This window comes from Talpa occidentalis, unplaced genomic scaffold (genome assembly GCF_014898055.3).
Source record: "Talpa occidentalis isolate TD23 unplaced genomic scaffold, MPIMG_talOcc4v2.1 talOcc4.2, whole genome shotgun sequence".
Lineage (NCBI taxonomy): Eukaryota > Metazoa > Chordata > Mammalia > Eulipotyphla > Talpidae > Talpa > Talpa occidentalis.
In genome coordinates, this window is record NW_023602073.1 from 60888217 (window position 1) to 60916034 (window position 27818).

At 37.2% G+C, this 27818-nt stretch overlaps 1 protein-coding gene across 4 annotated transcripts in view; it reads left to right on the forward strand.

Annotated features, from left to right (window-relative positions):
• Positions 1-27818, forward strand: part of DNAH8 (dynein axonemal heavy chain 8) — a 323660-nt gene that overhangs the window by 196964 nt on the left and 98878 nt on the right. For all 4 annotated transcript variants that reach the window (XM_037519635.2, XM_037519639.2, XM_037519637.2 and 1 more), the window contains exons 61-73: positions 1950-2072; positions 3642-3772; positions 8793-8946; positions 10259-10423; positions 11510-11736; positions 13975-14093; positions 16962-17065; positions 18257-18433; positions 20448-20615; positions 21108-21323; positions 25244-25381; positions 26519-26646; positions 27447-27618. In XM_037519635.2, coding sequence (XP_037375532.1) covers positions 1950-2072; positions 3642-3772; positions 8793-8946; positions 10259-10423; positions 11510-11736; positions 13975-14093; positions 16962-17065; positions 18257-18433; positions 20448-20615; positions 21108-21323; positions 25244-25381; positions 26519-26646; positions 27447-27618 — 2022 coding nt within the window. The remainder of the gene's footprint in view (positions 1-1949; positions 2073-3641; positions 3773-8792; positions 8947-10258; positions 10424-11509; positions 11737-13974; positions 14094-16961; positions 17066-18256; positions 18434-20447; positions 20616-21107; positions 21324-25243; positions 25382-26518; positions 26647-27446; positions 27619-27818) is intronic.

The following is a 27818-nucleotide window of genomic DNA, read 5'->3' on the forward strand; positions in this document are numbered from 1 at the left end:
AAAGGATGAAATGTAGCTATTTTTGGCCAACAGGTATATGAAAAACTGTTCAACATCACTTATAATCAGGGAAATGCAAATCAGAATCACAATGAAATACCACCTTATACCAGTGAGAATGGCACACATTAAAAAGACAGGCAACAACAAATGTTAGTGAGTATGTGGAGAAAAAGGAACTCTCCTACACTGCTGGTAGGAATGCAAACTGGTCCAACCACTGTGGAAAACTGTGTGGAGGATCCTCAAACTATTAAAAATGGAGCTACCATATGACCCAGAAATTCCACTCCTAGAAATCTACCCAAAAGACACAAATACATTCATTCAAAAGGATACCTGCATTCCTATGTTTATTGCAGCACTATTAACAATAGGAAAGACATGGAAACAACACAAATGCCCAAAAATAGATAACTGGATCAAGAAGATGTAGTACATATACACAATGGAATACCCTTTGGCAATCAAAAAAGATAAATTCATGCCATTTGCAGCAACATGGGTGGAGCTAGGAGGGATTATGCTCAATAAAAAGGCCAGAAGGAAAAAGAAAAATATTGGGTGATTTCACTTATAGGAGGAATATAGGGGAACCAAATAAGGGATCAGGAAAAAAAAAAAAATAAACAAAAATAGGGGGATATAGAGGGATCAAAACAGGGGAGAGAAGAGCACAGGGGACTATGGTGATGGTTCACGGGTGAATTGTTGGTGGGAATTTTATGGGGACTACCCCTGAAAGGAGAGAGCATATAAGCACACATTGTACAAAAAAGAACAATGATGTAATAAATAATTAATAAGAAAGAGAGAGAGAGAGAGAGACAGAGAGAGGAAGGAAGGAAGGAAGGAAGGAGAGAGGAAAGAAAGGCAGCCATTTTCAAGAAAATGGAATTTGAGAAAATTATGTGCAGCAAAGTAAGTGAGAATGATAAAAACAAATATTGGACATTCACACAGCAGACAATTTAAGAATGTAAAACACTTAAAAAAAAAGCTACTGGGGATCTGAGGTTAAGAAGGAGTGGGAGGGAAAAGGACAAGGGGACCGAAGAGGTGGTGGTGGTGGGGAAATCCATAAACAACATTAAAAAGCAAATAAAAACTGAGAGAAAATTTGTTAAATTCCAACATTAATTACCACCCGTAAGTGTTGGTGTTGGGGTTTGAAGGGAAAGATCTGTAAAGGATTTCATTTTGGAAACCAACTAATGCAGTTAAAAGTGTTAAGCCTTGCAAATGGAAATGACTAAATGTAGATTAAATCTACAGACATACTTTAGGTTTTTAAAACAATTATTTTAAAGTTACATTTTTTCGTACATGTGAAACTTATATTTTTTACCTTGATTATGGTGGTAGCTTTACAGGTATATGTATATGTTTAAACTCACCAAACTGTATATATTAAAGATGCAAACTTGTGTACATAAATTCTGAATCTTTTAAAAATAACTAGAATATTAATAATAGAATAGGATCTTTGAACAGCATGTTTAGCCAACTTCATTATACTTGTGTCATTGGTCACAGAATATACATTTTTAAAAAGATTTATTTATTTATGCGTACCTGGGGTATGTATATTTTATTTATGTACACCTGGGGTACAGGCCAGAGGTGTGGGGGATGAGAGGATTCACCAGAGACAGAGTGGGGAGCAGAACAGGCAGACTGACTGAAATACACTGCTGAGGGAGCAGCAGGCAAGACAGAAGACTGCTGCGCCTTGTGGGTAGCTCCTTGGCCGGAATTAACACGGCTGCAAATAGCTTCATAGTGCTGTGCTTAACCCCTTGCGCCACCAGGGAGGCCCCAGAATATACATTATTTTTAAGTGCAAATAAATTTAGAGTTACTTTTGAGTATCTTTACAATTGCTCCTCACACAAGTATGTGGATCTTAAGTATTCTTTCTTTCTCTCTTTCTCTCTCTTTGCCCATAGGTACCTTCCTTTGAATTTCTTGCTGAAAAACTCCAGTTTTACCAGAGACAATTTAATGAAATCATTAGAGGAACATCTCTTGATCTGGTGTTTTTTAAAGATGCAATGACTCATCTAATTAAGGTTCTAATAATTGACTGTTTTATGATATAAATTAGATCTTGTGAAAACATAGTCAATTTCACAAATAAACTTTTGGTGAGAATAAATATATAGTATCAGGTGGTATATAAAAGAGTGTCCATAAGTTCAGTCAGTTCACTGTCTCAGAAAACAAAGGTTTACTTTAAAACCCTTACTTGAATCTACCTTTGTGACAACATGTGATTTTCAAGGGCAAATTGATGATTTTTGTTTTCAGAGCTTTTGACACATTGAATCAGAGTTTTTAACCTTTCTAGAAAGTAAGCTAGAGAATTCTAGGAAGGAATTTCTCTAATTTTTTGGATATGATAGGAATCCTGTTCTCTGTGGAGGAAAAGTTGATGCTTTAGAAAATATCAGTGGCATGAGTAAAACAGATAAATGGATTATGGGGAAGTGGTAAGGGCTGACAAAAAAAAAAAAAAAAAAAAAAAAGAAGAAGAAGAAGAAGCTAATTAAAGCCAGCACCAAAAAAGGAGTATATTTGATCCATGTCTGAAAGGCTATAGAAAAGAGTTGTTTATTTGTATAAATTGCAGATGGGAAAGGAGTTTCTCCAGGAAATCAGAACATGAAGTGGGGAGATTTGGTGAAGAGGAGCCTGCTCGCTCTGTGTTTACTATGTTGTTGTCTTCTGCAAAGCTGGCAAATTTCCAGATGTCCTAGGGCTATTTCAGCCACTCACCTATTGTAGAGTATCTGCTGTGGCTAGATAATTAGGTGCCTGGAACACTGTTACAGGTGCAAAACCAAAGAAATAATTAACATATTAGGAAATATAATTATGAAATTAATTCACAACCAAGGTGTCATTACTGATCTGTCACTTGTGGAACTGGCATTAACATAAAGCTTTTTAATGCTGAAATTAACTTAATGATTTGTCTATAGTTTCCTTAAAATCAGTGACTTTAACATAAAAGGCAGTGCTTTAGCAATGTCTTCAACTGACCTTATTAAATTTCAACCCCAACTCGATCCTTATCCTCACTGAAGAAATCAAAGAAAAACAACATAAGACTATAAATTGTCTTTTCATCTTTTTCTACAAATGCTCTTCCACCTCCATTCTGATTTTGGTGCTTAAAACTTTTCCTCATTGCCAGAAGTATTCCTTTTCTGAATTGTCTGTACAATTCAGTGTGTTAGGCTGATGGGTAAAGAAGCAAACAATTCTAACTTCTTTCTGCGGATTTGTAAGAGGAGCGCCACTGTCCATTGAGTCTAAACTTAATACAGTTACACACACACACACACACACACACACACACAGAGAGAAAGAGAGAGAGAGGTTTTTGAAAGAGGAGCTAAGAAAGTCTGTTCTGCCTTACATGATTGAATAGGTTGAATATAGATAGGGAAGGTAAGAATTTGAAATGTATAAATCAATTTAAAACTTTTGTTTTAAAAGTTCTGCAATACACCATTAAAGAAAAGGGCCTAATGTCACCTGCAGGCATATGGTCAAAGCTTGGACCCATTTTATGCAAAAAGAAATATAAGAAATTGACCTATTTTCAAATAAATATAATTTCATTTCAAAAACAGATTTCACGAATCATTCGAACATCATGTGGAAATGCATTGCTGGTTGGAGTTGGTGGTTCGGGAAAACAAAGTCTCTCAAGATTGGCTTCTTTCATAGCTGGATATCAAATATTTCAGATAACACTGACCAGGTATGGTAAGCAAAACAGAATGATAATGTTTTCTATAATTTCTCTGCAGTCTTGAGCAATTTTGGTGTTTTTCCTCAAGATTGTTTTGAGGAAAATTTGTTTTCCCCAAATATTTGCCCTTGTGTACTTCTATGTACATTTTAGGTCACCTTTTCAGTTCACACACTCACAGACACATCACTCTGCAGCCAAAGAGCTAAAAATGTAATAAGGTACAGTTTATAACAGCATTAAAATAATATAAAACATCAAGTGTCGAGAAATTGGTTAAATGAAATTTAATTAGTTGTCAACATTTAAAAATTGGGAACTTTCGCATAAAGACGAACATCTTTCTTACTTCTCTTGAAATGACTGGAAGACCTGGCAACAATGAACCCACATTTCCAGGTGGCTGGCACTGAGCAGCCGCAATGGCATCCTCTGCCTGATTCCTATGTGTATCTGAGCTTGTGATACTGTAGTCAGACATGACAGTGGCTAAACTAAGGCATGTAGTTGACAATATTTTCATATTTCTGTCTTCTTGATGCTCTGCCATCTGGGGCATTGCTGACTGGGCAGAGACTGTCTATCCCAGGACCAGGCAATTCTTGGAGACTGCTCAGGACTAACCTAGGACCATGCCTTTCATGTATAAACCAACCAACCCAGAGCTCACACTCCAAACTCCTCACCATTTGTATCTGGTTTGACAGTCCAGGAAGCAATAGTCCTCTATCCTTCTCAACCCAGAGCCAAGTACCTGTCCAGTAGGGGAAGCACCTATGCCCCAGCGCCTGCTGAAATTATTCTGTATGCCAATCCTAAGTCTGCTTAGTCTGCCTGCCTTTGCTCTTCTCATGGAAATCACAATGACGGCCATTGCCCTGGCTCTCTCCTCACTCCTGCCTCCTGCCAGACCCTGGTACTGCAGCATGTGGCCCCATATAAAATGGTACACCCTCTCCTGTTTCTAGGAATCTGTGAGTAGAAACCACTTCTTTCATGGTAGTCCTTTCTGTGTCTACATGTCTCTCCATACCTGATTAAACAAATCCTGAGTTTATTTTAAAACAGCAGGGAAATTGGGACTAAAAAGTTGGAGCCAGGGCCTCCCCGGGGCTCAGCGGTTGAGCGCTGGGTTGCAAAGCTGCCCGCAGCCTCTGCAGTGCCGGTTCGATCCCCGGCTGCTCCCCGGCCACCGGAGGAGGGTCCCACATGGCGCGCAGACCTCTCCTGCCGCCCGCTGCTCCCCTCAGCAGTGTACTTCAGTCCTTCTGCCTGCTCTGCTCCCCGCTCTGGCTCTGGTGAATTCTCTTGCGCTTCTGACTGTACCCAGTGCTTGTATAAATAAATAAAATAAATCTTAAAAAAAAAAAAAAGTTGGAGCCAATGGGACAGTTTAAAGTAGACAGGATTCCTGCTGTAAGTGAGACCATCCAGTATTTTTCTTTCTGGCTTATTTCACTGAGCATGATCCCTGCCAGCTCCATGTTGCTGCAGATGGCATGTGTTTATTTTTTTTGATTGCTGAGTAATATTCCATTGTGTATATGTACCACATCTTTTTGATCCAGTCATCTATTTTTGGGCATTTGGGTTGTTTCCATAGTTTACCTATTGTAAATAGGAAGAATGTAGAAGACCTAAATAAGGGATCAGGAAAAAAACCTAATTATAATAAAGTAAAAATCAAAATCAACAGGCAACTATAAACCAGAGACATACTACAGTGGGGGAGAAGGGAGTAGGATCAAAACAAGGGTGGTGGGAATTTTACGGGGACTATAACCAAGATAAAAGTGCATACATTGTACAAAAATGAAAAATGATGTAAAAATATATATTAAATAAATAAAGTAGACAGGATTGATAGGAGGAAAGAAGAAAGATCTAGAATGACACCCTAATTTCTCTAGTGGGCTTTATCACACTTCATTAAGAAAGTGCTTGCTCACATTTCTGTCTACTTCACTAGGCTGTAAATTTCCCAGGGATGGATCTTTGTAATCTTTGTTTTATCTACCATTACTATCAAGTGGGTACTTTTAGCTAACACTTTAAAAGTAGTGTTGAACGAGTGAATAGATGGCAGTTTTTTAAAGAGATAAAATGAAAATTCAGTTCAGTACATGTTGAGTATGAGACTTTTGTAGAATATACAGTTTCTCTAGGTGATTAAACTCATCATTGTAGAGTTCAGGAGATGGTTCCAGAGATACAAGGATAGAAGTCTTGGTTGTGAACACACTTTTAAGTGAATGAGGCATATTAATAGGGTTCGTAGCTATAAAAAAGAATGCTGGAGTCACCCAACATAGAGAAAAGGGGCTTGCAATGAGGAGTGAGAAGGACATGAGAGACAGAGAGGAGGAAACTCAGAATGATTTCCAGAAACCAAGGAGATGAGAGCCTGAAAATGTTGATTAAGACATAAGAAATAGTAGCAGTCAAACTTACCAAGCTTTCAGTATAATGGCTGAGTGCAGGAGTCACATTGAAGTAAGGAGTGAAGAAGCAAAGGCATATTTAGAAACTCCTCAAGAAACTCAGCTATGAAAGAAGTGAGAGAGGCCAGGGCGTGGAAAGCTTTGTGTGGTGATTGTGTCTACATATGATGAACGCAACATATACCAGTAAGTTTAAGGGAAAAAAATCAGCCCAAATGGAGATGTGAGTTCATTGCCTGGTTGATTCAGAGATTTCCCCATCTAGTGAGATGGAGCCATCACCAACTGCACCACTTCTGCAGGAAGGGTGTGATGTCTCACCGGTGGAGCTACATCTCAGCAAACCATTTACCCATTTTTCTTTTAAATGAATATTCCTTTTGGGAATTATTTTGAAAGGGATGTATGGTTTGTTTTGTTTTGTTTGTTTGTTTGTTTGTTTGATGACTCTTGTCTTTTGGCTGAGTTCTGCAGGCATGCTGTGGAGATACTGTGGGTTCGCTTCCAGACCACCGCAATACAGGCATATAGCAGTGAAATGAATCATATAAAAGTTATGTTTACATGACACTGTCATCTATTAAGTATAAAAATAGTATAAAATAGCAGTTTCTCTAAAAAAAAGTCTATAAACCTCAATTAAAAAATACTTTATTTTTGAAGATAGTAATAATTATCTGAGCCCTCAGGGAGTTGCAATCATTTTACTGGTGGAGGGTCTGTCCTTGGCTGCTGGCTGATCAGTGTGGTGGCTGAAGGTTGGAATGACTGCGGCAATTTCTTAAAATAAGACAACAGTCATGTTTGCTGTGTGGATGGACTCTTTTTTTCATTGAAGATTGTTCTGTAACATGCAATGTTGTGTGATGGCATTTTCCCCACAGTAGAACCTCTTTCAAAACTGGGATCAGTCTTCTCAAATCCTGCCCCTGCTTTACCAACATAGTTTAAAAGACCACTTTCTTTGCTCATCCATAGGAACTCTTAAGGTTTTGTTATGAAATTGCAGCAATTTGGTCACATCTTAGACTGCATTTATAATTCTAGTTGTCTTGCTCTTTCTAGCACATTTGTAGTTCCTCCCTCCATTTAAGTCTTGAGTCCCTCAGAATCATCCATGAGCGTTGGAATCAAGTTATTCCAAACTCATGTGAATGCTGACATTTTAATCTGTTCCCATGAATCACAAATGTTCTTAATGGAATCTCTAATGGTGAATCCCACCCACGGGTTTCCTATTGACTTTGCCCAGATGCATCAAAGGATGGATAACTATAACCTCTCAAACTGTATATTTTAGATAATAAGAGTTAAAAGGCAAACTTTTAAGATGATCCTTGATTGATGGGCTGCTGGTTGAATGTTATATTAGCAGCTACAATAACACTTTTAATTCCCCTGCACATCTCCATCAGCACTCACCAGTGACCAGCTGCATTCTCAATGAGCAGTAATACTTGAAAAGGGGATTTTTTTTTTCTGAGTAGTAGATGTCAGCAGTGGGCTTAAAATATTCAGTAAACCATTTTGTAAACAAATGTGCTGTCATCCAGACTTTGTTCTTCCATTTACAGAGCAGAGATAGGGTAGGTTTAGCACCATTTTAAATGGCCCTAAGATTTTCATCACGAAAGGTGGAATATTGCAAAAATCACCAAAATGTGACACAGAGACATAAAGCAAACACATGCTATTAGAGAAATGGTCCAATTGATTTTTCAGCACAGGGTTGCCCAAGTCTCAATTTGTATAAAATGGAAATGCAATAAAGTGAAGCATTTTACTACAATGCCCACAACAACATTTACAGGTAGGTATTATTTTTATTTTGCAGAGTAGAGATTTGAATCCAGAACTTTCTGGTTCCAATGCCCATCATCTTTCTGTTAGGCCCTATGGCTTACAGTACACTCTCTAGTATCTGTACCGTAAAACTTCCTTTATATGAGAGTTTCTTTGTAATCCTCTTCATTAACTTACTGAGGATTTGTAAGCAACACTTCAGAAAATGTTTGCTTTGTTTTTTACATATCATAACTGGTAGCACAACACTTAGTAGGAAACAGAGTAACCAGAAAAAGGCTGAGATCTTTTAATAATCTATAACTACGTAATTATAACATTTCTACTATTTATATTATATCAATAATGCATCTTTCTCTGTAGACTTTTTCTGAATTTTGCCACTTAATGCAAGGTGCACTATGTGTGCACTTTATCATTAATTTATCATTTATCTTGACATGCTTACTAATCCAGACTCATCCAGATTTCAGACAAGTTTCAGGTATTTCACATATATTCACTCTATATTCATTTGGACAAATCTGTTGCTAAGGACTGTTGGAAATAGAAACTTCCCTATTCCCAGTAACTCTTCATGAATCATTTCTGGTAAACTCCTGTTTCTGAATTTTCAAATAGAACATATTTGTTTTGAATGGTAACATATAGCCATATAGCTATAAGCACAATTTTACTTATGTCTCTTGGACCAGGTGCAGATGTTGCTCTAAATATCATATTCATGTTGTATTTTGAGATACATTAGAAGATATATCTATATTCATCCCACTTCTCTTTTTTAGGTCTTATAATGTGAATAATCTAACAGATGACTTAAAAAGTTTATATAGAGTTGCTGGTGCTGATGGAAAAGGCATCACCTTCATCTTCACTGACAATGAAATAAAGGATGAGGCATTTCTAGAATATCTCAACAATCTGCTATCTTCAGGGGAGGTAGGTCTCCAAAGTAGAGAAAGAAAAAAGCTCGTATTTTAAAAATGTGAATTACACTTGAATAGAAAATGTCACAACCCTTCAGAAGTGAGGCCATTTAGTGTACTTTATTCGATTTAGAAATGATTAATGTATGAAACTTAACATGTTTTTGAAGATCCTATGACACTAAGATTGCCCTCCTCTAGATTTTTTGGAATGCTTTCTTCCATTTTAAACATAATTTCTTACTTTTCTCCTTAATCCTCAATTTAATGCTGCAATTTATTTTAGGAGAAGCAAAGTTTATTTATCTAGCTGTCTATCTACAAGTCAGCAGATCAGAATGGTTGGAAGATTTCCAGAAGCTGTGGGTGGGTGCTTTAGTCTCACCTCTGACAGCACGTGCATCAGCACACTCATGGCTATCTGCATGCTTGTGCTTCATTACAAAGTCCTATGGGACTCAGCATATAGTTGTCATAGCTAAGATTTATCGCAGTAACTCAGAGCTGGATCAGTAAGGAAAAAGACACATCGGCTGGAGTCTGGAGGCATCTATGTTCAGGCTTCCTTTGCTCACACCAAAAGGGCAATACAGAATCCATGTTCCCTTGAAGAATGAAATTCAGTAACACATACATGTACTGTGTTTCTGTTCAGTGAAACCTGTTTGGGTCACAGCAGTTTTGTTAGGGGCTGATCAAATAGTCTCTCCCTGCCTAGTCATATTGTCAAAATTCCAGACCCCCAGAAGGAAGACAGATGTTCATCATCCATCACAATGTTTGTATAAATAATCTAGGCACTGTGGAACAACCTTATCAATAATGAAGGAGATGTTGCAAAAGCCAAGTTTCCAGTTGCCAGCCAAGGGCCCACCCTGGCAGCATATCCTTCTCAAGCCCATCCTGCTGTGGTTGCATCCCTGTGCAGGGGTAAAGACTGATGCTTCATGTTGCACAAGCTGGTGAACTGCCTCAGAGTCAGAATTGAGAATGGCTGTGAGTCAGAGAACAGAGGTCATCACTGGACATTTTAAGGAGATGACCGGAATTAAGGAAATAACTTAAAGATACTAAAGGATAAATGGCTGGAATGGTAGAGAAATAACTCTTTGGTGATAGTTATTTGAATAGAGGGAAACATCATTTGTTCCTGATTAAGCTGCACAGAAAAAAATTGGGTAATCTCTGACAAAATAGTTATTTTGAAATGCAGAAAGAAAATACGAAAAAGATGACATGGGTTGGGGATAAGACACAATGTGGATAGTGAATTGGCTGTAGGGAACTCTTAAAATACAGAAGACTTTCTTGTCTATTCCTCAAAGATTTCCAATTTGTTTGCACGGGATGAGATAGATGAAATCACCCAAGGTCTGATATCGGTGATGAAAAGGGAGCTGCCTCGCCATCCTCCTACCTTTGATAATCTGTATGACTACTTCATTTCCAGATCAAGGAAAAACTTACATGTTGTTCTCTGCTTTTCTCCAGTGAGTACTTATTTATATCTATATTGGAGTTACTTATTCAAATGTACTTTGATAGTTTACCTTTTCTGATGAGACGATTTGTTCCAAAATAAACATTGGCTACATCAAATTAAAATTGGTTAATACTTTACTTCTCCAATCTCATACCAAGTTGCAAGCATTTGAAATATTAATATCAGTAGAAATTTATCTCATAGCCCACAACGTCTGTGAATTACCTAGAAACAGATTATTTGAATTGTAAGGTGTTAGGCGCTGTAATCTTTTCCAGCTTTACTTCTAATATACACACACCATCTTGAAAGTCCCTGATGTAGGTTTGAATATTTCTAACTCACCACCTATAATATATGGTTGCCATTATCCAGGTATAGGCATTGAAACTTTGATTAATTAAGTAAAAATAAAAATTAAATTCCTCAGTCCCACTTGCTCCATTTTCAAGTGCTCAAGAACTACACTGAGTAGAGGCTACCATATGGAAAGTACATATTTAGAACATTATCCATCACCCCAGAAAGTTCTGTTGGGCAGCCCTGTTCTCAGGGTTTCATGGACATACAAGACGTGATTACATTTTAGGTGGTCTAATATCTGAGCAGGTCTTCTTTACAATCAATTGAATGTTGTCTCTCCATCTCTCGCCCTGTGGTTCTGTTTCCATCCTATAAAATGAACCTGATTCCTCTCCCAAATAATGCTCTTCTGATATTTGGGGAAAATTTTTGCAGACTCTTTAAATTGTTTCCTCTTGAGACCCAATACCGCCTGTGCCTTCTGTTGTTTTCGCTTGTCCTAGTGTCCAGGCCTTTTACTGTTCTGGCCATCTCTTCCAGTAGCGTTCTAGTTTCTTCTTAAAAGATAGCCATTAGAATCTAGCAGATCTAGTCTTAGGACGGGGCAGGCCATGGAAATAATTACCTCCCTGCATCTGGTAGCTGAGGTATGTGTGAATGCAGCTCAAGATGAAAAAAAAAAAAAACCAAAATGTGGTGTCACACTATGGCTCAGAATATATAAACCTCTCTCTGGCTGTCTGGTAAGCTTTGTGTGTTTCTGACACTTTTTTGACTTTGCTATCCTTAGGTTGGTGAAAAGTTCCGTGCCCGTTCTCTGAAGTTTCCTGGCTTGATTTCTGGGTGCACGATGGACTGGTTTAGTCGCTGGCCAAAGGAGGCTCTGATCGCTGTGGCCTCCTATATCCTTGCTGACTATGGTATCGTCTGCTCTGTTGACACTAAAAAACAAGTTGTAGAAACAATGGGCCTCTTCCATGACCTGGTTTCACAGAGCTGTGAAAATTATTTCCAAAGGTAAGTGACATTAATTAAGCACAATAGCTGCAGAATCGAAGTTCACTGCAAAGAGGAATTAAATGCATCATCCAGTAAAAGACTCTTCATGTTTATTGAGCACAAGGTCCCAGGTGCACTGAGAGTTTTCTTTTTTTTTATTTTCTAGTAATTATGTATTTAAATAGATGATAAATAAAAGGGATTTAAAAATTAACTAGTGTCCATACTTAAGTACCTCTTTCCCTCTAGGCCTCAAAGTAAAAGATGCTTAATGAATCATTTTATTTCGTTGGCTTGATTTTTTTTTGAAAATGACTTAATGAACACATTATAAACTGTTTGAAATTAGTTTCTTATTCAAATGCATTATTTATTTTGATTAAAGAAGTACACCGGTTTAAAGTTTCATTATTGCCTTATGTTAAGGGAACATTTTGGTTCTGAATTTGCATCACTTAGTCTTATCAATGTTTTCATGCCAAATAATTATGAAACAAAATTCTAATTGACTATAGAAGAGTCTATTCCTGAAAGTGGTGATGGTGTTCATTCTGTGACAGCTGTGTTGACAGTTCAAAAATACAGCATTTTCCCTCAAAGCATCATAGTTACTGTGTATGATTGATGTGAATGAAAGTGGGTCAAAGTGGATTTCTGGAATAGTGGATTCTGCTGGGTGGGTTTCAGGAGGTTACAGAAGGTTCTAGAAAGACTGTGCTTATTTTTCTGCATAGAGTGTCAGGGTAACACTTTAGTTAATTTTCCAGGACTTCCTATATTGTAGAGTCTCCCCCTAGACACAGACCCGAGTCTAAATCAAATTTAGAAAAAGCCTTTATTAGCCGGCCGGCGACTGTCCCTCTCATAGGGAGCAGCGCAGAGCAGGGGATGGTAAGGGTTTTTAAAGCCAAAAACTGCATCTCGGAGTTTGCAGTTGCCATAGCAAGTGGGAGTACAGAAGGCAAACTGTGCTGTTACATACCGCACCTGGGAGTTTGCCGTTGCCATAGCAAGTGGGGGTACAGAAGCCAAACTGTGCTGTTCCAAGCAGCTGAGCATTTCACCACATCCCATGTTTCAGGTACAAAGGGTACATACATCTTATTTTTGACGGGAACCCGGGCTCTATTGTTTTGGCCTGGAATTTTCCCCACAGCCCTAAACTTGTCCTCCTGAGCTAACTCAAGCTTAGGCCTTGTGTGCTCTGCTACATTTCATGTTGCCCCCATTTCACACCTATATCACAAAAGGTTGTTTATCCCAGACTTTTCACTTTTCCTAAGACCTTATCCAGGACATATCTCTTTACTTTAGATAACCTCCTGAATACCTTTGTGAATTCATGTTAATTCTCACTGTTAGGAAGATTTCTTTTTTCTACCTAACATGAACAACTCATCATCTGTGGAGAGAAATTTTTACCTTATAACTACAAAAACCTGTCTTCATTTTTGGATCATTTAGTATATTTCCCAAAGAATTCACATCTTAAGTTGTAGAAATTCATTTTGAATGAACATCTATATGACACTTGAACAATATATATATGCCCAAGCCCTGAAAAAAATATTTTTAATGTTAAAAATCTTCACCTCTCCAAAAGTAGAAAATTAATACAAAAGATAAAATAATTTTACAGCATGTGAAAAACTCTTATCTGACTTGAGTTTCTTTCATAAAATCATTATTCCTTTTACCTATTTCCATTGCTAAATGTAATTGCTAGAATAAATGCAATAGTGCATTGCATAGTTGTATCAGGTGTGGATTTCAAGGATGCTATAGTCAAGCAAGTAGAGACTGGTGGTCTCCTTTGTAAGCCCGCCCAACAGGTTTCCAGTACTGGACAGTGAGTAACACATACAAGTGGAATGAAAACAGTGCAGCACAGATTCATTCCAACCCCTTCGCCTTAATTTTTGTACAGAATCTTAATATTTATAAAGTCTATTTTCAAATGTTATTTTTTTCCTTCTGACCACCATAAAATTCTGGAAGTTATAGGGCAGTGACAGTGATTCTCACACTTTTCCAGATGAGGACACAAGTTCAGACCCTTTACAGAAGTCAATAGATACTTAATATTCTTCCTACCTCACCTCTAGGGAAGCCATTTACAATTCCCACCTTCCTCCATGTGAAAATATTTCCAGAGTTATACTGATCTCACAGTGGGAAGAGTGACTGCTTTGACAATTTATGAGAAAATATACTAGAACGATAGAGATGGAAATCATGTTTACATTCTCTTTTCAGATACCGCCGAAGAGCGCACGTAACCCCCAAATCCTATCTCTCATTTATAAATGGTTATAAAAACATTTATACTGAAAAGTTGATATACATTAATGAACAAGCCCAACGCATGAATATTGGTAAGTATTCATGGGTCGGATCTTTCTAGAGTTTGTTTGATAGGGAAACCAATGTTTTGTTTGGTGTGGATATTATTTTAGTAGTAATAGATTACTTTGAGGGATGCTCTTAAAGATCTTTTGGTTTATCGAGAAACTCTGGGGAGAAGAAAATCTAAACAGAAGTGGCCTATTTACCCTTGGGAACCAATTCTCCTAGCTCTTTCACTTTGCGCCCACCCTGTTAAGTAGTGAGTTGCCATAGTCAGTGAGCTGCTGTTTACATAGGGTAGGAACTGACCATAATTGTTGCGTCAGGCAACACCACAGTGATAAAGAAAAGAAACAGGAGTTCTGGAGCAGACTGTAGGATGCAGGATGCTGCTTGATGAAGGATCCTAGCCTTTTTATTGACAGAGAAGGCTGGGTCAAACTGAACCCTGGATTTTGGCTCCCACCTCTGGCTCCAATCTTATTAAGAAGGTGTTCCATTGATCAGTCCCTGGGGTGCAGAGCACATCAGCATTGCCCCAGGGCTATCAACCATCCTGCTTTTGTCTAACTTGAAAGCTGCCTTTTTTACTACACCCACACTCAATTTCAGTTTTTGGTTTCATTACAATTTGCAATTAACTTTGCCATCTTAATTCTTCTCAAATTTCTAACAAAGCAAAAGGCAAAACAGAAACAAAACCAAAGAGAGATAATTTACCTGAGCAATGGTTTTCCAAGTGACCTGTAGCTATAGAATAAGTAGGAAAAGATATAAATTGGAACATATAAGTTGTGTAAGTTGGAGCAGATTTTATGTCCAGAAACATTTGGCCCAATGATCTGAAACACCTTAGAGCTTTCTTTTTTTCAGAGTTTTTTTTTTTAAATTTAGTATTATTTACTTTTTGTTGATAAAGTGTGGTGGAGAATCAGTGTACTCTAGTCTGAAGTGTTACCATGACTATACGTGAGGACCTGTGCTGTCAAAACCTTAGTGCTTTCTTTTCACTACTTCTGTATAAAACTTGGTGACATTGCATAGTGAGCTCCCAGGTCAACGAAGTTATAGTGATGATAGAAACACTATGAAGAAAGAGACCTGTTATTTTTCTCATGGCTTGTATTCTCACCACTGTGTTGTGTGATGCTTTAGAACCCTGGTTTGTGAGAGTTGACCATTAAGTATTTAGATATTTTATGATCTGGGGTGAGGCTTTGTTAAAAATTAAATCATATAGCCCCCCAACCCCAGTGGCACAACAGATTGAGTGCAGCACTGTGAAGCTGTCCGCAGCCTCTGCAGCTTGGGTTCCATCCATGCTGGCCAGGGAGATACCCACATGGCATGGCAGACCTCTCCTGTCTCCCCTGCTGCTCCCCTCAGCAGTGTATTTCAGTAGATATGCCTGTTCTGTTCCCCACTCTCTCTCTGGTGAGTCCTCTCACCCTCCCGTGCCTCTGGCCTGTACCCCAGTTTTTGTATAAATAAATAAATCTTTTAAAAAATTAAATCATTTAACATTAAAATTAAATAAATTACATTAAAAATGAAGGTGATAAATACTAAAACCATTATTTCTTAATTATTTTTACTATATTTTATTATTATGAACATCCTTGAGTTTATTTCAGTTCTGTTGTATCATGTAAACACTATATAATGGTGTGCTTCTGAGAATCTCTTGATAGCATGAAATCTGTTATGGTGAGAGTATTTACATTATGGAAATGAGAAAACATACAAATGAATCCTTCTCCCTTCCCAGCAAGAGATCAGATGCTAAACGTTTACGAACACACCACTGTCTGGAACACAGGTGGAACAGCCTTAAAGTCACAGAGCCAATTGCACAAACATTAGTAATTATTTGCATTTGTATAGCAAAGAGAACCACAAAAATCTTCATATATATTTTCTGTCTATTTGCCATCTCAGCTACAATATGATTCAAAGACAAAAAAAAAAAAAAAAAAAATGATAGTTCCAAACTGGTTACAAATCCAAGGGAGGATAAGTTTGTCAAATAAATGTCCCCACTAAATTAATCTTACTCCATATGGTATTATGACTGTCCCTTAAATGCAACTAGGTAATACTCTTCAAGCAGAGCTATTTTTCTCACCCCTTGCTGAAACTCTCAGAAACACAGTCAGTGTTATTGCTGCTGGGATATGTGTATTTTTATTTTTTTTTTGTATTATAATCAATAACCCTCAATATTTATTTATTTTTTTAATAATAAATTTTATTTTTATATTCCCCATACAATTTCAACCCCTCCATTCTGACCCCAATCCCTCCCCTCCCTTCCCCCACCCCACAAAAAGTGTCTCTGGTTCATAATTTTTGTTGATTTTCACTTTCTTATAGTTATTCAATTTCCTGGTCCCTTATTTAAGTTTTCTAGATTCCTGCTATGAGTGAGACCATCCGGTATTTTTCTTTTTCTTTCTGGCTTATTTCTCTGAGCATGATCCCTTCCAGCGCCATCCATGTTGCTGCAAATTGCATGTGTTTATCTTTTTTAAATGCTGAGTAATATCTATTTTTGGGCATCTGGGCTGTTTCCAAAGCTTAGCTCTTGTAAACAGTGCTGCTATAAACATAGGGGTGCAGGTGCTCTTTGGAATTGATGTTTCTGTGTCCTTTGGGTAAATACCTAGGAGTGGAATTGCTGGATCATATGGAAGCTCTATCTTTAGTAGGTCCAGAAATCTCCACACAGCTCTCCATAGTGGTTGGACCAGTTTGTGTATTTTTAAAGCTTTTGTTCAGAAGTAATTTTCTTGCATTTGCCATAGTACTTCTACAGTGCCTTAGAAGTAGTAGATATGGGAAAAGATATTTGATAAAAGGGTTATTCATTTACTCAGCAAAAATGTGTGTTTTTAAAGGTCTTGATAAGCTTATGGAGGCCAGTGAATCTGTTGCTATACTCTCCCAGGACCTTGCCGTAAAGGAGAAGGAATTGGCAGTGGCTTCCATAAAAGCAGATGAGGTGAGTTTGCATTTATTTTCTCACTAAAGTGAAGAATATTTTTCCATATTAAAAAAAAATTGTTTCAAGATGTTAATAAAAGGTAAACACAATATAAACTACATACTATTTCTGGCAAGATAATGTTCACAAAGATCATTCAATATTTTGTTTTAACTTGCATCAAGGCATCTTTCTGCTTAGTCTAAGACTATACTTCTCTGCCTGTCTCTCTTATCTGTTTATGAGACATCTGCTTTCCTATCAGTTATATTTGAGCTTTTCTTTAGTCTTGACATGCTCTAGGCTTCTAGCATGACCTAAGTCTTATCTGAAGTTTCTGTCAAGGAGGAAAAGGAATAAGAGAAAGAGTTGGTCAAGTTAAAAAAAAAAAAAATCTATGTATATGTGCTCCTCCCCAGGTAGCAGGGATATAGGTGTGCTATTCCTTTATCTGTGACCTCATCTATCAGACTGTTCTCAGCTTCCACTCACTGAGAATCAGTTAAGAACAGACAATTAAGTCTTGATCCTTAGACAGTCACTGAAATGAGCGGGAAGGCATAGGAGAGGCACTCAGCATATCCCTGGCTTATGGTAAGCACTCAACAAACATGAATGACTTTTATTGTTATTGCATGAGTCTTAATATGACTTCCAGCCCTTTTTCTATTACCTTTACTGTTTTAATTTTCTAGAAATTACGTGGTGCAAAAATACTTTTCTGAAGGCTTAAATATTTTTAATATATTCTGAGCCTGAGGAAAGTTTAGGAAATTGAAGGCTGGAAGGAATTGCTCAAAGGAGTTACTTTAATACCCTTAAAATATATAAAATATAGATAATGATGTAGGGACTTGCCTTGACAGAGGGTGTGGTGTGGCGACCTGCATCTGAAAAAGTGTGTTTCTATGCCTCTGAGTCACATACAGTGTGTAAATCAATTATCATTTCTATTAAAAACTATATATGTACGTGTGTGCGCGCGCGCGCGCGCGAGAGAGAGAGAGAGAGAGAGAGAGAGAGAGAGAGAGAGAGAGAGAGAGAAAGAGAGAGAGAGAGAGAGAGAGAGAGAGAAATGTAGATGGGGGAATAAACATGCTCTCATTTATATTTCATGTTCTGTTGAATAAATATTCCCTTGCTACTCAAATCTGTAAATTTTGCTTGAAAGGTTTCTCTTTGCTTTCGTGTGTTTCCTCAATTTAACAGGTTTTAGCAGAAGTCACAGTAAGTGCTCAAGCTGCCTCCAAAGTAAAAAATGAAGTACAGGAGGTTAAAGACAAAGCACAAAAAATTGTGGATGAAATTGATAGTGAAAAAGTGAAAGCTGAGACCAAACTTGAAGCAGCTAGACCTGCACTGGAAGAAGCAGAAGCAGCCCTGAATGTGAGCAGTGTGCTGTTGTCCGCCCAACACAAGTCCTGCAGGCGCCATGTTTAGTACATGAAATTAGCTACATAATTTTTGCAATCAGAACACTGAATTGAATTATTTTTTTAAAGGAGTTATTTTTATTTATTTATGCATACAAGAAGTGGGGTGTAGGCCAGAGGTGTGGGAGTGAGAGAATTCACCAGAGACAGAGTGGAGAGTGAAACAGGCAGATCAACTGAAATACACTGCTGAGGGGAGCAGCAGATGAGACAGGAGAGGTCTGCGCCATATGGGTTAGTCCCTGGCCGGGGATCTAACTCAGGCTGTAGTGGTAATAGTGCTGAGACCTAACCCTTAGGCCACCAGGGAAGCCCTGGAAACCAATAGACTGTTGATTACATTTCCCACGATCTAATGTTTTAAAGTCTTTTTTTCCCTTAACTTACTATTTTCACCTCATAAATCAGCCTCCCATGAGAACTGAGAAACAGTGTTAGTGATTAATGGCCTGACCTATAGCATAAAGGGAGTCAGATAATATAGGAGAAAATTCTTGCTTCTTCCATCATCCTCTCTAGATTATCATGTGCTCTTTTAAAGTGCTCTGTGGGCCCTATTGCTTTTAGATAAAGTCCTAAGTTAGGCACCCTTAGCTATGAGGCAAGCAGGGCCTGCCGTTAGAAGGCAGGCAGGTCTGCATTAGCCTCTCATGATTATCACTTCTTAAAAATATGGTCTGGAGTAAATTTACTTAACTCTCTTGGGTTTCCATGGGCTTATAATTCCTCATTAATCCTTGAAGGATCCATGTAAGCATTAAAACTCAATACTGTTTGCTGGGCATATAGAAAGTACTCAGTAAATATTGGCTCTGTTGCTGCTGATAACCCTGCTCTTGCCTGTCCCTTGAACTTTCTCTCTTGTCATGCTGTCCTTACAGACAACATGATGCAATTGTACAGAAGCGCTTGTAAACTTCTGAAATAATCATGGTGTGCTACCTTTAAATGTGCCTCTCCCTCTGCCAGCCAGGACTGCCTCTCCTAACCTTCATTACCTAGTAAGAGTCATTCTTCAAGAGCGGGCTCAGACCTCACCCTTTCAGAAAATTCTCAGTACTTTACACCTCCTTTGTTTTTCCCTCAGCCCATGAGTTGATCGTGGCAGATCATTCTAGCTAAAGGCAATTGTGTTTTCTCTCTTCCTTTGGAAATTATGAGGAAGGGGGCTATTTTTCTTTTCTATGGGAGAATGGCTGTAGTTGTTAAATTAATGAGTAGATATGATAATCTTTTAATAACATTGTGGTAATGACCAGGACATGTTCTCTACTCACATTCCCTTTATGGCTCCTCAATAACATAAAAAGGGAGTGATCACTGTTCCAAATGAATCGTAGGAGAATTTTTTATTGCTTATATGATGTTCTGTTTTATCTTGCCTTGAATCATCAGATAATGACTATTCCAAAACCAGCTCACAGAAACTTTCAAAAATATTTGTATAAGTCAGTTGTTACAGTAACTTCTTTTAACTCCTTTGAATTCCTCCCTTTTCCATAGACAGTCTTCAAATGAAGACTGAAAGTGAGTTTTCTTATATTTCAGGACTTTTTTTAATATCCTCACATGATGTAGACTCTGCAGTGAGGGAGGAAGGGGTCATCTGTCTAGCCAGCCAGATCAGTTAAGCCAACCCTGGTGATCAATGGGGTGACAGATGGTCACAGCCAGATCACCCTCACATCCAAAGGAGGACTCTGGGGGGCTTTGGTGGTGGGAGAGCAATGGTGACCACACCAGAGGGGAGAAATCCCATACTGTTAATAACAAGGATGTGAAACAATGGTATTTAATTTAAAATAAGTAAATTAATTTTTTTTAATCTTGGAAGGTAAACCCTTGAGGAGATAAGGGGTTGGAGAAAAGTACATTTTAAAGTTTTCTACTTTATTTTAAACTGTTAATTTACATTGAACTACTAATACTATTCAATATATATATTTGATTCCTAACCCCAAATACAGACTATCAAACCAAATGATATTGCCACAGTCAGAAAACTTGCAAAACCCCCACATCTTATTATGAGAATCATGGACTGTGTTCTGTTACTGTTTCAAAAGAAAATTGACCCTGTTACCATGGATCCAGAGAAGCCTTGCTGCAAGCCATCATGGGTAGAGTCATTAAAAGTAAGTAAAATCTATCTTTGCAAGTCTTGTAAAGTACCCTGCTCCCCCCAGTTCCAGGACACTCAATATAGACCAGACAGTAATCGACCCTTATGTGTTGAAGAGTTTATTGTAAACTGCATCTCCCAACAAGTAATTAGAAAAGATTTTAAAGCTGAATGCCTTCTCTTTAAGACATCTGTCGGAACCCTTGGCTAGCTGTGGCACAGTCTTCAAAAGGGGACCTGTGTGCTTGGTGGCTTTTGAATAACACTCACAGGACTGTAAATCTACATAGGTTTTCTTCTCTTTACTCTGACCATGGAAACGGAAAGGCAGCTTGCAATTTGCAGATTTAAATTCACCACTATCTTGGTCTTGGATTTGCTTGTTGAATTGAAAAGTAATGTTACATTTTCTGAAAAAAATAAATCAGCTTAGAAGCACATTCTGACTCAGGAATAGAGTATTTATTTTCTTCCAGAATTTACAGGTTGTGATACTGTTTTTCAGTTGATGAGTGCAACGGGATTCCTGTGGAGCCTCCAGCAGTTCCCCAAGGACACTATCAATGAAGAGACAGTTGAGTTTCTGCTGCCATATTTTAATATGGAAGACTATAATTTTGAAAGTGCCAAAAAAGTCTGTGGAAATGTGGCAGGTCTGCTGTCTTGGACACTTGCTATGGTGACATTTTTTGGTATCAACAAAGAAGTGTTGCCTCTGAAGGTAAAAATTTCCTCCTTTCTCTAGTAAATCATGCTCAATCAAATCAATCAATATTACTGCTATTAGCAAAACAAAGCATAGTTTAGACTGATGAAAAGTAAATGTCTGTTACCAAATTTTTCTTTTTTCTGTCCTCTCACAGTTCTCATTCTTTTTACATCTGTTACACGTTTCTTAACACCCCAGACGTAAAGCTGAAACCAATATAACTAAAACAGAAAATGAATTTATTTGGGAATAATAATCAAACTGTCATAAAAGAAAACTTGCCATTTCTTTAAGATTTGGAACCTGAAACTAATTACTCTATTCCAAGTAAAATTTATAAAAATTAGGGCCTCCCCTGGTGGCACAGGCGATTGAGTGCCATGCTGTGAAGCTGTCTGCAGCCTCTCTGGCACTGGTTCAATCCCAGCCAGGGAGGGTCACACATGGCGCGGCAGACCTCTCCTGTCTTGCCTGCTGCTCCCCTCAGCAGTGTATTTCGTCAGTCTGCCTGTTCTGTTCCCCGCTCTGTCTCTGGTGAATCCTCTCACCCTCCTGCGCATCTAATCTGTACCCCAGTTTTTGTATAAATAAATAAATAAATCTTAAAAAAATTATAAAAATTAAGCCAAAACCTAGAAATGTTTTAAATCTCAAAGACAGAAAGAGAAATTTACATGCACCTAGGAAACAAACCAACCAACCAAATTTAAAAGGTAGTTTACAAAAGAAGAGAAATCAGGATGTCCAGTTTTCCCACAATCCTAAATGCTAGAAAACAACAGACAATCATATGCAGAAAATATATTGAGAAGGAAATTGCTGTGGACCCAAGATTATTCAGTAGCTCAACAAGCTGCTTTTCATGTATGAGGGAATAAAAAACATTCTTAAGGTTGCAATTTAAGTATTGAATGGTAAACACACACACACACACACACACACAGAGTGTACTGAGCTAAGCTATCCTTCATGTCCTTCTCTTTCTGAGGGAACAGAAAGACATTCTCAGTAGTACAAAGATACTTAGTACACCACTCAGACACACACTTTCTCCACTGCTGCCTCCCTTCCCCACCACATTAGGCTAAGAGTTGAAAGTGTTGCTCTCTGGAGTGGGAAAAGCTGAATAGATGGGCCAGCGGTTACTATTTTCCCTAAAAAGCCTTAAGAGATGCCTGCCTATTTAAACTCCATGCACAAGTAACTTTGAGAAAATAGAAAATAAATCAATGTAAGAAACTTTTAACAATGGGAAAGGATGAGCAACTATAGCAAACACAAAAAGATACCAAAGGAAAAAGGTTACTACAAATGTAGAATAAGAAAAAAGGCACTTATAAGAGTCATGATAAAAAATCATGATCCAAAGTGAAGACTTAAATGCAATCATGCTTTATGCAATAAGCAGAATAATAGCAAATCACATAAAGCAAAATCCATTGATGTTTTGAGTGGAGAGTAATTAAAATAATATTGAAATTTGAGGTTGTGTACACACTGTCAATCTACAATAGGCTGAAGGCTTTATGGCTGTGCCCTGTGCACGCAGGACCTGTTTTAGAGGGGCTTGTGCAGGCTTAATGCTCTGCTCTCACTCTCTGAAGTCCTTTATAATTTTTTAACAAGAGGCTGGCATTTTCATTTTGTGCTGGACTCTGCCAGTCATGTAGCCAGTCCTGAGTAGGCATAAATTAATAATTTGGTATAGATTTTATTCTCTCGTTATTTTTAAGGTTCAACAATTATATAGAATTCTTCTGAAAATGAACAAAGAATATGGAATTATTTAGTATCTATGAAATATTTACAAAAATTGATGCTATCTAGTGCTCACAGAAGACTTTGTTTTTTTTTTTTTTTTTCACAGAAGACTTTGATTCAATTCTAAAAAGCAAAACTTGCTGAGGCTTCATTTTCTAATAAGCAATAAGATCACAGTTTACATTCTAAAAATGCCTGTCACTTCTGTTCAGAAAATGATAACAAGAAGCTACTTACCAGAGCTTTTGAGTGGTCAACATAGTATATTCTTAGCCCTCAGATAAATAAATACTCTAGGACATACTTGCTTATAGACACATATGACACAAAATTTAAAGAAAGTGGAATAGAAATAGTAAAAATAGGATTAAAAATCAGAGAAAAAATAAAAGAATTGGTGCTTCGCAAAAACAAAATGTAAGAGATAAAGAAGAAAATTCACAAAAACAAATGAAAATAGATGAATCCATATAGTTAAAGATGTGTAGATTTAAATAATTAAAAAGTAAATTTTACAGTTACGTGTACATTAAAAAATCTAATTGAAACAAACATTTTCTGGGGAAAAATGCTAAATTAAAAAAAATATTGATTGAGACAGTTTTCAAGGAACATCTATCCCAAAAAAGATTTAGGGCTATATTACTTTTTTTTAATAAATTATTTTATTTTATATAATTCTTACATCATTTTTCATTTTTATATAATATATGCATTTTCATTTTGTTCTATTCCCCATACAATTCCTACCCCCTTTTTCTGACCCTAATCCCTCTTCTCCTTCCCCCGCCCCCCCAGCAGTGTATCTTTGGTCTATAGTTGCTTGTTGATTTTGATTTTTACTTTATTGCAATTAGTCTTTTTCCTGGTCTCTTATTTACGTTTTCTAAATTCCTGCTATGAGTGAGACCATGCGATATTTTTCTTTTTCTTTCTGACTTATTTCGCTGAGCATGATCCCTTCCAGCTCCATCCACATTGCTGCAAATTGCATGAGTTTATCTTTTTTGATTGCTGAATAATATTCCATGGTGTATATATACCACATCTTCTTGATCCAGTCATCTATTTTTGGGCATATGGGTTGTTTCCATAGCTTAGCTATTATAAATAGTGCTGCTGTAAACATGGAGGTGCAGGAGTAGGGCTATATTACTTTACTGATTATTTTAGAATTACCTTCATAACATGGTCTGTGTGTCTCTTCCATTTGGCTGTTCCTGAGTTGTAGCCTTTGCAATAAACTGGTATTAGTAAATGAAGCACTTTCCAAAAAAAAAAAAATTATAAGATGCAGATAATTACCATCTTGCAGGACTTGGAAAAAGATAAAAAAAAAAAAAAAACGACTGTTATAGTAATTTTATTTAAAAAAATCTTTATTAAGGAAACCAAAGTATTTTCTACCCAACAGTGTTATTTATCAAGGCATTATTTGTAAAAATTAAAACTGGAGAGGGAACTTCACTTATCGTAGTCCCCTCCAATTCCATCCACGTTGTTGCAAAAGGCAAGATTTCATCTCTCTCTTTTTTTTTTATAGCTGAGTAGCATTCTCTTGTGTATATGTACCACATCTTAATCCAGTCATTGGGCACTTAGGTTGTTTCCCTGTGAACCTAACCCTGAGTCAAACACAGGGAAACCAATGTTACCTAAATAAAAAACTTAAAAGTTAAAAACATGCTTAAATTAAATTAAAACCTACTAAAAAAACAACACTGTAAAAGGAAAAGGAAACATCTAAAAGGAAAGGGAAAGTTTAAATAAATTGCGATACATCCAAATTGTGGGCTATTAGGCTGCCATACAATTCATGTTCATGAAAAAGTGTTGAAAGTTGTGGGGAAATGATTATATTACAGTAAATTAAAAAGTGCTACTTATCAGCTTCCAAAAGATAATGCTTACAGACTCTCAGTAAAATCAGGGTAATTTTTCTCCATGTATGTATTGCAGCACATCCCATGTTTTCTATACCGAACACTAGCAATTAAAAAGAACAAACAAAATGCTAATGAAATATTTCTAAGACTCTCTGCTTCCCCAATTGACCTCTGAATATCATCTAGGGCAAAAATAATGCCATTTATGTTATTTGCCAACTAAAATCACGAATATCTTGCAGAGTTAGTACAACTCCACACTGATCACCTCGTCTTCCTTTTAAGGCTAACCTAGCCAAGCAAGAGGGCCGTTTAGCGGTTGCCAATGCCGAGCTGGGGAAGGCACAGGCACTGCTTGATGAGAAGCAGGGTGAGCTGGATAAAGTGCAAGCAAAATTTGATGCAGCAATGAATGAGAAAATGGTAAGAGTAAATGATGTACTGAAAACTGAAATGATGTACTGAAAATTTACACAAGTATGTGTAGTGTTTGGAACTCAGGCAAATGCTTATGATGAGAAATTATTTACCTGGGTGCCATTATTCACTGACTCTGTTGACCAAATCCTTTTCTGTGCTTTTCATAATTCTATCCTATGAGAGTAAACTGTGATTCTGGAGTTAGAAAACTGCGTTTGAAATCCAGCTCAGGCACTTATTAAAGTGGTGCATTTGGGAGCAGTTGATTTGGCTTTATCTGTCAGTGGAGAGCCTAATACAACAGGGACAGGTTGCAAACAATGGTGGTTTGATAGATGTTCAACAATTGGCTGTGAGGGAGGGGGAATTGTGGGGATTAGAAAGCCACAACTGGCAGTGTTTCTGATTTCTATGATGTAGGTATTCACATCACTGTCAGTTTTCACTACCAGTGTGACAACACTGAAGGCAGATTTGGAAAAATCAGCACAGCAGTGCACCATGATATCCTATCTCCACCACACAGATTTGATGGTATTACTCTCAGGAGCATAGATAACATGAAAATGCAGTCAACAGTTAGGAAGTGATGAGTTCTGATTGTCTAATAACCTTTACTTGTAATAGAATTAGTTTAATTGTGAGTTTATATAACTTAATTATTTATAATGACTGTATTTAACACCAGTTCACAAATTTTCTGAAAATTTAATAATTTGAGTTGACAGAAGCTGACTGGAGGACACCACAATTGTGAAGCATTTTTTTCCTGGAAAAAAATGCTTTATGAAAAAAATGCTTTATGAATGTAAAGAACTCAGAATTATGATTAAATGCATGATTTAAAATGGTATGTTTTCATTGATTTGATTTGATTTTGAAAATATTTAAAAGAAGTACTATTTAATGTAGGTGGTTACAAAATTGTTTTTCTTAAATTTTTAGAGGGTAAAAATAATTGTATTACAAATGAATTGGTACTGGAATCTGACATAGAAAAGAATCACACATCGCTTTCTTATTATATTTATTTTGCAAATTATTATAAATTCTGCCATGAATTTTTACATGTAAATATAGTGCATGTTTGATAAAACACTTAAAAAAGTTCTCTGAGACCTTCTGCCCTTGCAAATGTAGGACTTGCTTAACGACGCAGACACATGCCGGAAGAAGATGCAAGCAGCTTCCACACTCATCGATGGACTGAGTGGGGAGAAAGTCCGATGGACTCAGCAAAGCAAGGAGTTCAAAGCTCAGATTAATAGGTATACATTCTGGTCTTTGTTTTCATTGCTCTCCAACTTAGTCATCACCAGAACATGTGACACCAGAGAACATAAAAAATCCATTTCTCTAGTGAAGATCTTGTCTCCTTCATTTCCATATATCCTACTGGGAATTCCACCTTAACACCCCCACTCTCAGTTAAAATAGGGAGGGAAGAAACATGCGGCAGAGTCGAGGCTTTGGACCTGTCGATTTTAAGGAGTGGCCTTTTCTCTTACTCCCTGACCTTACCCCAAATGTGGCCACTTCCTGTACAGTCTTTCCTCTTCTGGCAACTAAGTGTTCAGCAGGGAGCAGAGAGGCTCTCACTTGGTAACAAAAGGAAGCTGTTCTGTGCAAGCTCCTTAATGGAAGATCATTAAATGTGTTAGGTCACTCTATGTGTTTTCTTTTTTTCTTTTTTTTTTTTCTTTTCTTTTATATGTTTTTATATCATTTTTCATTTTTGTGCAATGTATGCATTTTCATCTTGGTTATATTCCCCATACTATTCCCACCCCTCTTATTTTGACCCTAATCCCTCCTCCCCCCCAGTGTGTCTCTGGTTTATAGTTACTTGTACACAATGGAATATTACTCAGCAATCAAAAAGATGAACTCATGCAATTTGCAGCAACATGGATGGAGCTGGAAGGGATCATGCTCAGCAAAGTAAGCCAGAAAGAAAAAGAAAAATACTGAAAGGTCTCACTTAAGCCGGAATTTAGAAAACCTAAATTAGGGACCAGGAAAAAGACTAATTATAATAAAGTAAAAAATCTGTGTGTTTTCTTAACAGACTCGTAGGTGATATTCTGCTGTGCACTGGGTTCCTTTCCTATCTTGGTCCTTTCAATCAGATCTTTAGGAACTATTTGCTTAAAGATCAATGGGAGATAGAATTGAGAGCACGAAAAATTCCATTCACTGAAAACCTGAATCTTATTTCAATGTTGGTGGATCCTCCAACAGTAAGTGTGACTTTCCTTATAATATTATTTGAATTCCAGTCTCATTTAATTTATTATTTACTAAGAGATCAAGAAACACCTAATGTTTTTTTTTTCACTTTTTTCCCCATTTACTTGAAAATGTTGTTTTGAAAATGCTTAAAAGCTATTTTTTAAAAAACCTCTTCTTTGTGGTATAAGATTCTATGTATTTTTGAGGC